The sequence below is a fragment of the Octodon degus genome, unplaced genomic scaffold (genome assembly GCF_000260255.1).
Source record: "Octodon degus isolate 3935 unplaced genomic scaffold, OctDeg1.0 scaffold00005, whole genome shotgun sequence".
In the NCBI taxonomy this organism is placed as follows: Eukaryota; Metazoa; Chordata; class Mammalia; order Rodentia; family Octodontidae; genus Octodon; species Octodon degus.
This window is the reverse complement of record NW_004524581.1, coordinates 26,521,528-26,535,928: the sequence shown is the minus strand read 5'-3', so window position 1 is coordinate 26,535,928 and position 14,401 is coordinate 26,521,528. Positions and strand designations below refer to the sequence as shown.

At 48.1% G+C, this 14,401-nt stretch overlaps 2 protein-coding genes across 3 annotated transcripts in view; one reads left to right on the top strand and one right to left on the bottom strand.

Moving 5' to 3' along the window:
- Window positions 1-12,788, bottom strand: part of Tbc1d22b (TBC1 domain family member 22B) — a 56,564-nt gene extending 43,776 nt beyond the window's left edge. For both annotated transcript variants that reach the window (XM_023720292.1, XM_004624180.2), the window contains exon 1: window positions 12,589-12,788. In XM_023720292.1, the coding sequence (XP_023576060.1) occupies window positions 12,589-12,644 (56 nt within the window). In that variant the 5' untranslated portion in view covers window positions 12,645-12,788. The remainder of the gene's footprint in view (window positions 1-12,588) is intronic.
- A 136-nt stretch (window positions 12,789-12,924) lies between these two features.
- The window catches only part of Tmem217 (transmembrane protein 217), a 29,146-nt gene continuing 27,669 nt past the window's right edge, over window positions 12,925-14,401 (top strand). The window contains exon 1 of the mRNA XM_023722160.1: window positions 12,925-12,992. The gene's annotated coding sequence lies outside the window, so the exon portion shown is untranslated. The remainder of the gene's footprint in view (window positions 12,993-14,401) is intronic.

The window sequence follows — 14,401 nt, the reverse complement described above, 5'->3', positions numbered from 1 at the left end:
CTCTAATAAATAAAAATAAAAATAAAAAAAATTTTTAAAAAAAGAGAGAGCAGAAAAGGATGGGTTATAGGAGAATGTGGCCCTGAAATGGAGACCTGAGCATATGTTAAGATAGAAACAAAAACTAAGACAAGTAAATAAGCAAGTAAAAGCTGATGGGGGAAAAGGAACAGGAAACATAAGTAATACTACCAATACTTTCATCAGGTTGCAGAGATAGCTCAGTGGGCTAAGCGCCTGCCTTGGCAAGCACGAGGACCCAGGTTTAATCTCTGGTACTGTATGCTGTGGCAGCCACCAAACCGGGCATGGTGACACACGCCTCTAATCCCAGCACTGGGGAGGCTGAAACAGGAGGATCAAAACTGTAAGTTTGAGCTGCGTAGTGAGACCCTGTGCCAAATACATAAAATAAAAATAATAACAATAATACTTTCATCATCACTCATGGTAGAGAATCAATAAATAATGTGTGACAAAATATACTGTATTTGGAGCTGGCCATGGTGGTATGGGTGTGCACGTGTGCTTGACACACAGAGAGAGACAGGGTCTTGCTATATAGTTCAGGTTGGCCTTGAACTCACCACAATCCTCCGCCCCAGCCTCCCAAGTATTAGGATTACAGACATGCACTACCACATCCCCTGAAGAAATATACTATGAGTTATAAGCACAGTCACTAGAATAGAGAGATACACACCTATAATCCTAGTCCTGAGAGACTGGGGCAAGAGGGTCACAAATTTGAGTCCAATCTTAGCAATTTACCAATTTAGTGAGACTGTCTCAAAATTTAAAAATTTTTATATGCTGGCTATGTAGCTCAGTACCAAAGTCCTGGGTTCAATCCCTGTTACAATTTGGGTATAGGTGTCCCCCCAAAGCCTCAGGAAGTCATGGCAGCAGCAAAGAGCAGAGAGCAAGGGGGCTGGCGGCAGCCCAGGGAGTTAGTTAGCCTCTCCCCTCCTTACACTGTAATGCAAGTTACCTGCCCCAGGGGAGGTGCAGTATCCACATCCACAATAATTAATCACAAACTCCAGAAGCAGCCCTGTGACTGGAAGAGGCTTTGGGGGACACCTATACACAAGTCATAATGTTCCCCAATACCATTTTTTAAAAGGCAAATTATTAGAACACATACACACAAGCCTCTTCCCAAAAAAACAGGTACAGTCCATGCATGCTAGATTGTTTAAGTGAAAAGATTTTTTTTTAAATTTTATTTATTTATTCATTTACTTTTTTTGTGTGTGTGTGGCCAGCTTAGCCCACCAGGGGGCGGGGCTGGCTGGCATGTGGTGCTGGGGGATTGAACCGCGGTCCCTGTGCTTTGCTTGGCTTAGCTTGTTCTAAGTAGGTGCTTTAGACCACTGAGCCATCTCACCAGTCCCATGAAAAGATTTTTTTAAAGAAAAACATTGAAAGCCCAGCACAGTGGTACATACCTGTAATAACTCAGCTATGCAGGAGGCTGAGACAAAAGAGTCCCAAGGTCAAACTCTGCCTAAGCAATGTAGCAAGACCTTATCTCAGACCAAAATATAAAAAAGGCTGGGGTGAAGCTCAGTGGCAGGGCACTTGCCTGGCATGCAGGCGTCCCTGGGCTTGATCCCCTACACTTCAAATAAATAAATGACTACAGTTTTTTAGAAGAATGAGGTACAACATGAATCATTAACTGACACAAAGTGCCTAACCATACACGTGACGCTGCTTTTGCAGAAACCTTTGAGGAGTCTATCCACACTTTTGGATGATGAGTGACCTATGGTGGTGGCACCTCAGCCAGGACCCTGGTAGCTTGGAAGAGGAGCTGGAGGACCAAAGCACAGGGGATAAGAGGCTTAGTCTCCACTGCCAGCCCTTCTGACCTCCTGATTATACAATGCCCAAGTGTCATCTTTAGAGGAAGTAAATGAAGGGGCCCAAGGAGTTGCAAGATGAAATGGTGTAGCACGCAGGCTGGTAGCAGCCGGCACCAGCAGGCCAGGCCACAGCGTGGCCCCCGTGCCCCCTCCCTCCCGTACGTATAATGTCAAGCCTCGCACAAACTTAAGAGAATAGAACAAGTTCCCAAGTCCTCTGTCTCGACCAGCAGAGGTGACCCTGGTAACGCAGGAGGCATGATCACGATCACCGGCAGCCCACCTGCGCAAGAGGGTCAGAGGGCATCTTCCTGCCTGTGACCTGTAGCTAGCCCTTGGGCCCTCCTTTTCAGCTCAACCATCCCCAAACCTCTCAGCAAGGCTCTTAGGTAATCTGTAAACAAACAGCTACTACCCTACTAGAGAAGCACACACTCTGAAAAGCAAACGATACTACTTGAATGTGTTTTAAAAGCTTCCTAGGCAGAGTGAAAAGGAAAAAGAAACAAGAAGAATGAAAGAACAGAGGAAAGGTTTGGCTTAGCAAGAGGCCCCAAAGGACCAGGGCGATAGCTCGGTGCAGTAAGTGCTTATCTGGGAAGCACAAGGCCCTGAGTTCAATCCCTGGTACCAAAGGGGGAAAAAAAAAGAGGGCTCAGAAAACACAATTAAAGCACAAGCAACCAAAATAACCCTTGAGGGCCACTGATTTGCCTCCTAGCATTTATACACTTAGATGAGTAACAAACTCTCCAAGTCCACAAGCCAGCTTCTTTTGTTGAGACAGTCTCCCTATGTAGTTCAGGCAGTTTGAGACATTTTCCCTATGTAGTTCTTTGAACTCTCAGCAATCTCCCTGCCTCAGCCTCCTGAGTGCTGAATTACAGGCGTAAGCCACCACACCTGGCTGCCATCTTTTTAGTAAAACATAAAATCAGGGGGAAAATGCTTCAGGGAAAGCTCAACAGACCAGTTTGGTTAGTTGACTGGCCAGAAAAATAGGAGAAACTCCTTAGATCTCTGGAAAGAGCTTGCTACCTGCCAGTAATCCATGCAGAGAAAAAGCAAACCTAATTGCGTAGGTTTCTGGGGCAGAGACCATTAATTACCTAGAAAGGGAATCTTCAGATCACAGCGGACTATTTTTTAAAGACGTCGGCGCAGCCCGAAGGTGAAGGCACATGACAGTCCTCTGCAGATGCGTCCAAGCTCAAACTGAGTTTGTTAACATATTCTTGAACTAAAGGGCGATGGCTCTGAACCTGGAACACTGTATAACAACCTAGCTTCTCAGGACTCAAAAAGGACGAGGAACAGGTTAGAAGAAGAGAAACAAAGGTGGTCAGAGGCAAAGGGAAGACCAAGGCACACGGCCCGGGCCCTGAGGCCTCCCGCTCGCTCCTCATCCCAACTCAGCTCTGGGAGACCCACGGCTCCACCTGGCAGATGCACCCCTCAGGGAATCCGCCAAGCTCCAGCCCTTCCTGGGATGCCTCCTGATTCCCACCTCCCTTTTTGAAACGGTGTCACGCCACAGTGCCCCGTTTACCTCTACACTCCCAGGGAGGCCCTTCCCACCTACACCCACACCCACTGGCCAGACCCTCAAAGATACAAATAAGGGCTTATATATTTTTTAATAAGCTAGATTTTTTTTTTTTTTGCTAGATTTTTTTTAAAGTGAACTAGCTTTATATAGTATTGTAAGGAACAATAAGTGTTCAACATCTAGTTTAAAATATGACAGTAGGCCAGGTGTGGTGGTGCGTGCATGAGATCCCAACACTGGGGAGGCTGAGGCAGGAGGATCGCCATGAGGTCCAGGCCAGCATGGGACACATAGTAAGTTCAAGGACAGCCTGAACTGCATAGTGAGACCCTGTCTCAAAGACAAAAAAAGCCATGCAGGCACCACCCCCAGGTGCACTGAGCAGGCCACCAAGACCAGCACACCTGTAATCCCAATGCTGGGGAGGCTGAAAACAGGAGGATCACTACAAATCTGCATAGCGGGACCCTGTATCAAATACATAAGTTAAAAAAAAAGACAAAAAAAGGTCGGTGATGTAGCTCAGTGGCACAGTACCTGCCTGGCAAGCACTAAGTCCTGAATTCAATTCCTTAAACCAAGAAAAAAAGAAACTATTATATTGAACAGGGCATTACTGACACTTATTTTTGTTTTCATTTTACACATATATATCCCTGAACAATATACAACATTGTTTTTCATTTTAAAAACTTTATATAAATATTACACTGAGTCAGGGAGATAGCTCGGAGGTCTAAGTGCCTGCCTGGCAAGCACAAGGACCGGAGTTTGATCCCCAGTACCACATGCTGCGCCAGCCCTTTGCTGAACTGGCCACTGAAACCAGGTGTGGTGGTGCACACCTGTAATCCCAGCACTGGGGAGAGTGAAAACAGGAGGATACTATGAGTCTGAGCTGTGTAACAAGACATTGTTCTAAATAAATAAATAATTTTAAAAAATATTTTAAATAAATAAATATCACACTGACTTATTTTGATGGTATTCATGCTATTTTAAATATTGACTTTAGAACTGGCTATTTGATCTCTAACAAAAGGTGTGGTTGTTTTGTTTTGCTCTTTGAGGCACGGTTTTGCTACATAGTCTAGGCTGGTTTTGAACTCACTATGTTGCCAAGCTGGCCTGGAACCTGTGGCGATCCTCCTGACTCAGCCTTCCAAATGCTGGAGTTTCAGGAACAATATACAACATTGTATAGTGCTGTATTGTATACAAACAGCCCCCGCCAGTTTTTAAAACATCCTTATTCAGGTGTACACACAGTGAGTGGGGGGTGGCACGGGGCACAGTGTGACATCTCACTGCATGCTCACAACCCATCTATGTTGCATGTGTTTCAGAGCTAGTCAAACCCAGGCCCCACGCAGGCTGGGCACACGCTTTACCACTTGGCTCCACTCGCCTCTCTACACATCATTGAGCTGCTCGCTTTTTTAACTCAGCAAACTGTTTTCACCCAGAACTACTTTAAGGCTTTTATGATTACAGAAGCAACATATGCTTGGTGGAAAAACTGGAAAGTCGATCACACAGCGTCCCCAGCAGAGGAAGTTGTGGGCCGTGCAGATTTTCAGCTTCTGGGAAGCTGTGCCTTTCTGCAGTGCCCTAGCCACAGGCAGAGAGCAGCGCACACCTGTGTGCAGGTCACGCTCAGTGAGTGGCCACTAAGCCACACAGTGGACAGGCCGACTCCTGTCTCGCGGAACGCAGGGCAGCACAGCCATTCCAGGCCGAGCTGCCTGGGAGACAGACCAGCCCCGCAGAACATCCTGCCCCAGTGCGACACAGCAAAAGCTCGGGCAGGAAGCGTCAACAGGTGTTTGGCGCAGACAGAGGCGTGAAAGCAAATAGGAGAATAGAGCTATCCAGTTTAAATGCGAAGCATGCTGGCAACAGATTCAGCTTCACACTCGCACGCAGCGGAAGGCTTCCAGGACTGGGGCTCTGTCCTGTCTCAGCGATAACTCAATATCTTCTAGTCACTTGCATTTATCAGTACAAATATTTCCAAGCCAAGAAGCAGTGCAGTGTACCTGCCCACACAGGAGGGAACCAGCACCCCAGGAGTCTACTATTAGATTAAGCTACGAGAGTGACCAAATAAATGACAGAGGCCATCTCAGCTGAAAACATACAAGCACCTAAGTCATTCAAGATCAACGGCTTTCCTTGACTTTTTTTATACCTGTTTCAAAGGTGGAGCCTGTAAAGAGTTAACAGAGTTTTGTGTCTTAAGTATAAAAAATTATAAAAACCCCTTGTGTTTTTTGTTATCTACTCTAAAAAAATGTATTTTTCCTTTGGCTCAAGGCTGTTCAACAATAAATAACTGTTTCTTGTCAAGACAACAAACTAACACAAACTCCTCCCCAACCATCTTCTATAACATAGTCAGCTTAAAATATACCTTATAAAAATATACACTTATCACTAAGCTGTAAAAAACCTTTTAGTTATAAACAGTTTATAGCTGTGTCAAATAAATATAGTTTCTATTGTTCTGTGCTAGATAACAAATTTGCTTACCAAACTAGATATAATTTTTGTTATAAATACCCCCCTGCTACCTACGTTCGGGGCCGATCGGCCTTCTCCTGTGTGAGAAGTGGCTGATGGACCTGAGCTCAATAAATAAAAGGCTCTATTCAAATTTCTATCTGGCTGATCTGGTCCCTATATAGAGTTAACCCATAACATTTGGGGGCTTGTCCAGGATCCCCTTTATTGGGGATCAATCATAAAAACCAGAATCTTTAAAAACCATTTCCCTATCTAGCTAATCTAGTTCCTATATAGAGTTAACCCATAACAGAGCCCAGGACCCAATACTAGGCAAGCGCTGTACCCCAAGTGACATATACACCTGGCTGTCAGCTTCTCTTAATTAATAAGAATTCTTTGGTTTTGGTAATAAGCACTTTGAGCCCAGGAATGGTGACCCAGGCTGTGGTCCCAACACTTGGGCTGAGGCAAGAGGACTGCAAATTTGAGCCCAGCCTGGGCAACTTGGCCTTGTCTCAAATTAAAAAATAAACAGAGCTGGAAATAAGTTCAGTGGGAAGTCCCTGGGATCAGTCCCCAGAACCATACTCCTACTACTACTCCTACTCCTACTCCTACTCCTACTACTACTACTACTCCTACTACTACTAAAAACCACTGTGCTTGTAAAGTGGGAGAAGCCCTTCCTAGAGAGAAAGAATGGCAGAAGGAACCTCATCTAAGCGTCCTCACAGGAAGTATCCGCACCCCGGGACTGGATGTCCTGTGGAAAACAGGGGATGTCAGGCCTAGCAGAGACTGAAGAAAAGGAGGTGCAGTGGTGGGAGGGACATGCACCAAAAGTCAAGAGGCGGGCAGCGGCTCAGGCCAGATCACTGCCCTCGCTGGCCTCGGCTTCAGCTCAGCAATCGTAGCCTCCGAGCACTAACACTGTGCAATTTTACAACACTGCCGTGTTTCCTGGGCCAGCAAAGCACTACTTGCAAATGGACAAAGTAACACAGCCCTGCTCTGGCTGGTGCCCACCGGTCCACCCTACATCCATCACACAGGCCTGTGAGACAGAAGTATCACCCACATGAGCAGAAGCTTTCAAACAGCTTCGGAGCTGACAGGGGCCTTAGAGCTCTCTTAACCCGAGCCTCTCCTTTCATAGGCAGGGAAACTGAACAGGAAGTGCATAAGTCCTCTGCCCTAAACTTTGGCTTTTCCCAGGTGTGGTAGAGCCCCACCTGTAACCCCTACACCGGGAGGGCTGAGGCAGGAGAACTGAGAGTCCTACGGCAGCCTGTGTGACTTAGCAAAACCCTGTTCGTTTGTTTGAACCCAGGTGTAGGGGCTCACTTCTGTAATCCTACCACTTGGGAGGCTGAGGCAGGAGAATCACTCTGAGTTTATTTTAGCTTTTCCTCCAAAGACACCACCACAGTTCACCTGATCCAACCTCCTAAGTCAGGAACCTGGAAGTGACAGCTCTTGGCTCCTTTTTAAAAACTTCTCTGACTCCCTGAAGTGAATGATTTACCAAATCCTACAACTGACCCCCCCACATCTGTGGCACTGCCTTCCCTCTATCCCTGGTTTCTCAAGACAGATCACAGTGCCGCCTGGCTTGCTTCCTACATGCGACTGGAGGGCAGAGCGCTGGAGGGGGTCTGGGTGTTGGAAACTTGTGATGTGTGTGGAAGGCTGTTTGTCCCAGCCGATGGTGGCCTTCCTGGCATGCGGTGGGGTCAGGGGTGTTGGATGACCTACCCAAGCCATCTTCCTTGGCACAGCCAGCATAGCCCCCTTCTCAGTACTGGGGCCTGAGCCCTAGGTTCTGTGCACAGTGGGCAGGTGCCCTACGCACGAGAGACCCGGTGCCAGAAGAACATACTTGATAAAAGCGCACCTGATGTGGTACACACCCCACCAGCTTTCTAGTAGCATTCTGCTGCAACACTCAGGGTCAGGCAGAACGCAGGCAAGGGCCCAGCTCAGCACAGAGCAGGGGCCTAGCGCCCGCAGCTCTGGGCAACCCCAGCTCTGCAAACCACGTCCTCACTCAGTGTCCCCTTCTTGGTCACCCTCTCCAACCATGGAGGGCCCAGAGACTTAGGGAAAGGGGTTTCACCCTAGTGACAAATGGGAAGCCTGCCACAGGGCTGTAAGAGAGGTTGAGAAGGCCAAGCAGGAGGCTGCAGCAGGTGAGAGAACTGGGATGCTGCAGAGTGGAGCAACAGGGGTGGAACTGTGAGCGGGCTCAGGCTGGGACACATGCTCACCTGCTACCTGACTGGCAGAAAGGGGAGCAGGCTGAGAGCAAGAGGCCTAGCAGACCAGCAAGTCTGGATGCTGGCTGCAGCAAGGACCTCAGGAGTAAAGGCTTGGGTGTCCCTCCCTCTGACTCAGGACTCTTCTCTGGGCTGTCAACTTCTCACGCACTCCATACCTGCCGACCCAATAGCTGTGGAAGCGGGGCCAGCGATGAGCACAGGTGACTCTGAGTCAACATCACATTCCTTGGCACTGCGGGGCCCCAGTGGTCTCCACAAGCCCTCTGCCCCATTCACAAGCCGATCCCCAGGCCGAGCACTCACTAGGGGCGCAAGACACACTGACCAACATCACCCATCACCCTTCTGCTGCGGAAGCCAAAGTGAGGGGAGAAAGCAAAGCTGGAGCGACTGCAGTGACTGTCCTCTCACTTGCACTAACTCCGCTCTCAGCAGGGCTGTGCATGCTGTCCTTTCATCCTCACCACGGCCCCCATCCACAGATACAGCGGCCAAGGCACTATGGGGCAATTAGCTTCCCCAAAGCCACACAGCTGATCTGAACCCGGGCCGCTGAGGTCCAGCATGTACGTTCTTAACCACAATGGCACGTGCTGATCCCATCTTCCTATGCACCAATAGGGTGACCATTTGACACATTAAGTACGGGGACAGCGGGCTCTCTCTTTTGTCTTTTTTTTTTTTTTTTTTTTGAGACAGGGTCTGTTCTTTGCTTTTTATTTTTTAGGGTTTTGTTTTGAGGCTGACCTCCAACTTACTCTGTATCCCAGTCTGGCCTTAAGCTAGCAGCCATTCTCCCACCTTAGCCTCCTGAGTTCTGGGATGGCAGGAGCATACCACCATGCTCAGCTGCACGGGGCTCTTAGGAATAACTGGGAGAACCTTAAAGATGTTTCCTCCCACCAGGTCACCACAGAGACTCACCAGACCCCATCTTTCATATCTCAACAGACAACACTGCACACAAAAGCCATCCTGCGGTGGTTTACTACGCATAGCAGCCAAAAGGTGGAAACGACCCAGATGCCCATCAGCTGATGACTCCACACACAAAACGTGGTGCATCTACACAAGGACCTTCTGCCGTGGAAGGAAATAAAGGACTAACACACTCTCCAACTCGGATGAGCCTGAAAAACGCTGTTAGTAAAAGAAGCCAGGTACAAAAGGCCTTGTGTCCCTCCATTAATATGAAATGTGCACAGTAGGCAAATCCGCAGGAGCAGAAGGCAGATTAGTAGATGGAGGAGCCCGCAAGGCACAGCGGCTGCTACTGAGTAGTACACAGGATTGTTTTCCATGGTAAAAAACGTTCTGACACTCGTGGTAAGGGTTGGACAAAACCGTCTACGCTTTAGGTAAGTATACAAGGGTCAATGAACTGCACACTTCAAAGAGGCAAATTTTATGGTATGTGAATTATACATAAATAGTGTTTTTGTTTTATTTTATTTTTTTGAAATGAGTCTCATTACATAGTTCCAGCCTTGTATTACACTATGGAGCCCAGGGTGGCCTCAAACTTGTGGTGATCCTCTTGCCTTAGCCTCCAGGGTGCTAGGATGGCAGGAGTGTACCACCACCACACCTGGCTAACATTGTTAATTTTAAAAAGAATGATTTGTTTTGAACTTGGCTATTTAATAAAAGTTTAATATGTCATCACTATGGTTGTTGGATCAAGATCAAACAAACAGAAAGTAATCTCCCTTCATTTTTCACTTTTTACTTTTCATTTTGCAAAGAAAGTAAGTTTCACTTTTTGGTAGCCCTGAATATGCTACATGGGCATTTTGCCATTTCCCTACAGAGATGGAAGCTTTTCTTGTCCAAGACTAAGAGTTCAGGCGAAAAAGTTCTCTTAAGGAAATGTTTGTATGTTTGTTTATTTTGGGGTTTTTTTTTGCCATGCAGTTCAGGCTGGCCTTGAACTCTCTATGTAGCCCCGGCTAGCCTCAAACTCATGGGGATCCTCCTGCCGCAGCCTCCTCAGTGCTGGGATTACAGGCATGTACCACTATACCCAGCTAGCATTTTCTTTAAACCAAAGCACCTTTCTCTCTAAAAGGACACAGTTTTCTCTCACAGCCAGGAGCTCCAAGGGCTTCTCTGCCAAAGCACACAGCTGAACAATTTTTCTTTTCAACAAGCAAGGTAATAAAAACGCTTATGAATTATGGCACTATTTTAATATCTTAAGAATGAATGAGACAACAAGTACTGGGGTGAGGATCTGGGAAGCAGCCTTTTTAAATGTTAACTTGCTCTAATAATAAGAGTAATCTTAATAATTACTATTTATTCAGCAACCATAATGGTTACATAAACACTCTCCTGGGTTCTTCACCAGCCGGCATTTCATTTTGTCTTGAAAGTAACTCTGAGGAAAGCACCCTTACTCCTCACGCCATAGATGAGGAAACTGAGGCCTAGAGAGACGAGGCCAGGTATCTGTCCTTGGTCACGCAGCCCAAATAAGTCTTTCCAGACTCAGAACTTCTCTCTTACCCATCTACTATCTTCAAAATGAAAAAGAAGGCCAAGGACTTGAAGAAACTGGAAAGACCCTTTTTCCTATCTCTCAAAAGCAGTGCTGTATTTCTTCTATTGCTCTTATCGTCCAGTAGAAGAAATATAGAAAACCAAACACAGAAAATACAACCAGCAGCTAAAAGGCACAGGTGAAGCCGGGAGTGGTGGCGCACACCTGCAATCCCAGCACTCTCAGAGGCTGAGGCAGGCTGGACTACACTGCCAGACTCTGTCTCAATTAGAAAACAGAAGAGGAAGAGAGAAAGGAAGGAGGAAGGGAGGGAGAGAGGCAGGCACAGATGACCAGGCCATGCCCCGCATGTCCTCTATGGCTTCCGGGCAGGCGCGAATGCCGCTGAGCTATCTCTACAGCTTCCTGACAGAATGCTTTCCCCGTTGATTCTGATTATGATCTTAGGATGTCAAAACTTCATGATCTCTCTATGGAAAACCCCAGAGACAGCAGTTAGCCCAACTGTATGGCTCTAGACCAGGAAGGAAAAGGAATCAGATGGCAGGAAGTGTGGTGTGGAATATTTATCTGAAAACATGGAACATCTTTAGCATTTATATCAACACTAATTCCACAGCACTTTTATCTGAGCTATCTTTGTGGTCCCTTTTTAAGTTCTTACTTTAAATTTTATTTTATTTCAAGTTCTATGGGGTCTCACTATGTAGCTCAGGCTGAGCTGGAACTCATTATTAGCCCAGGCTGGCCTCAAACTTGCCGTGATCCTCCTGCCTCAGCCTCGCAAGTGCTGGAATTACAGATGCGTACCTAGCAGCTACCCCTTTGATTTTAATGTTTTACTGAAAGCTGATTCCCATTCTATTCTGTATGCGTCTTACAGAATCTCAGATAAAACACGGCTTACATAGGTTTTGTTTCTCTTTCACAAAAAATGGAGGGCGGACAAAAGATTATCTCAGAAGGAAAAGACCTAAATCAAGGAGGACAGTGGCCCGCGTGGACATAACCAAACATGAATTCTACTGCGACCCCACAGTCTGAGGGCCAACCCAGGCCGCTTCCCCGCTGCGGTCACCCAGAAATCTGAAATTCATAACAAACACAATCCTCTTACTTCTCAAGACTCTGCCTAAAACAAATTGCAACTGTAACGACAGCCACCAAGAGTGGCAACCTAGGCTAAGAAGGGGACAGAAGCAAAAGCCCTGCTCTCCAACTGAAGGAGGAAAGAATTCGGTGCATCGGCACAAGAACAGCCAGGGAGGAAAAGCTTAGTTTGGGTGGCCGAATCCACAGAAAATGTTCAAGGATTCCGCGGTTATCCTGTAAGAATCCTAATGGGAAAGGCCAACTCGAGATAAAAGTACGAGCAGGCTGGACAACTAACTGCTCTCTTCTCCGGCTCACAACCCCGCGGGCAACCCCGGAGCCGCCACCACACCCCCCAGGAGCCCACACCGAGATTCCTGCGTGCCGACCCGGGGCGCCAGGCAACCACCTCTGCGGGGTGGGGGCCCCCAGGACCAGCGCTGTCTAAACTGGGGGGCAGGTCTGGGGCGGGCCCCCCGAGGCCGGGACGGGCACGGGCTCCTCGCCACACCCCACGGCCCGGGACGCCTGGTCTCCACTCACCTCCCCGCGTGGTCCCCTCCCGGGACCTCCGCGCCCCGACCCGGTCTGCACCCACACCCAGCCGTCCTCCTCCTCTGTGCCTGACAGCTGCCCAGCCGCCACCAGGCAGCCCAACTCCCGCAGCCCGCGTCCTCCCAAGCCAGTCTTCCAGCCTCGGCGGCGCCCCAGGCCCGCGGTAATTAGGAATCAGAACCCGTGAAGGTTCGGTCCAAACCCCTCTCCCTTTCGGCGCCCTGAGCTCACCTCCCCGGCAGCTTGGCGCTTCTCTTCCAAAACTGCTTGCTGTTCTCGGCGGCCATGGCTCTGGCCCGGGGAAGGCCTGGTAGTCGGGCCCGGGGGGCGCCCGGCCAGAGGCCCCCGCGACCCCACAGTCTGAGGGCCAACCCAGGCCGCTTCCCCGCCGCCGGTCACCCGCTCCTAGTTCCTGGGGCCGCCATCTTGGATGTGGGCACCCCCCCACCCAGAGCCGCTGCTATTGGTGGGCTCCTCAGGCCGGGGACGGGAGGACCAATCAGAAGCCGGAATCCTGCAGGCCGCTGAAGCCCAACGGTAACGTAAGGGTCGGGCGCACAGGTGGACCGGGAAGGCGGAGCTTGGATGGCCCGGAGGCGGGGCTGAAAGTTCCTTGTGCCGAGGGGGAAAGACAGGTAAAGAAGGGGCTTAAGGGGAGAAGGGACGGAGACTGTGTTCTTGGAGGCACCTGAGGGTTCTGACTGGAATATCTTTTGGAAAGAGACCGGGTGGCCCATTTTTAACATCTCACCGTTAAAATGACACTCTGGTTAATCATCCTCCCCATCCTCTCCAATAAGATCCCAGTTTTAGATTTGTCCTGTGGAGGAAGATCGGTTGGGCTCCCATAGACCAGAGTTGGTTAACTGTCCAATACCTAACGGTTGGGTGGTCGGATTCTCCCTCTCCTTGGACTGGGGTGTGATAAGAACGAAAAATCTGTGCTGAGTGAAATTCCGACAATGGAAAAAAAAAAAAAAAAATTCCGTTTCTGTCTACTACCTTCTGACAATGAGCACCCGGATCCTGAAAAAGTGTTTAGAAAATGTTCTTATTTTTTCCAACCAATTCAGATTTTCGAGTATCATTTCTTTGCTTTTTAAAATTTATTTATTTATTTATTTATTTGAGACAGGGTCTCTTTGTGTAGGGTTTTGTTTTGTTTTGGGTTTTTTTGTGGCGGAACCAGGGATTGAACTGAGGCCCAGGCAAGCGCTTATTCTACTGAGCTATCTCCCCCAGCTGCTGTCTGTGTGGTTTAGGCTGGCTTCGAACTTGTGGTGATCCCTCTACTACTCTCCTGGAGTACCATGACCTGCTGTATTTTTTTCTTTAATTTTTCTTTTCAAGAACATAGAATCTGGGGCCGAGAAGATGGCTCAGTGGAATAAGTGCTTCCCTGGCAAGCGCAAGGGTCTGAGTTCAATCCCCGGTTCCGCCAAAAAAAAAAAAAAAAGAACATAGAATCTGTGGCATAAACCACAAAAATTAAGGATGTGCCCCTCCTCTGTATCCTTCATTTCCCTTGCTCCATCCTCTATGATAAACCTTTCACCTTTGAATTTACTTCTAACCTAATTCTAACCTGGAAGGAGATCTGATACTGGCCTTTTGGATCCACTGACGTCTTGTCAGTGAGTTGTGGTGTCTGTGGTCCTATTCCGTGATGATCCGGCAGAGAGGGACAGGGTTTGATGGTGGAAACTTGTTTCTATCCCAACAAAGGACAGGAGAGGTAGCCGGCAGATCGGTCCCACCCCTTACTAGTTTGCTGCTATCCCTTGATCTTCTTACATGTTAGGGAATGTTTCCTGGTGTCCTGCCTACAGAAGGATTCTTGGGTAGGGGCTATAGGACCTGAGTTCAATTCCAGGTGCTAAAATAAATAAATAAAAATAAAAAAGGGTTCTTTTATGTGTCCTCCAATCTGGCATCTTTCTTTTTTAAAAAAATTTTTTTTTAATTTTATTTATGTATGTGTGTGGCCAGCTCAGCCCACCAGGGGGCGGGGCTGGCTGGCATGTGGTGCTGGGGATTGAACCGC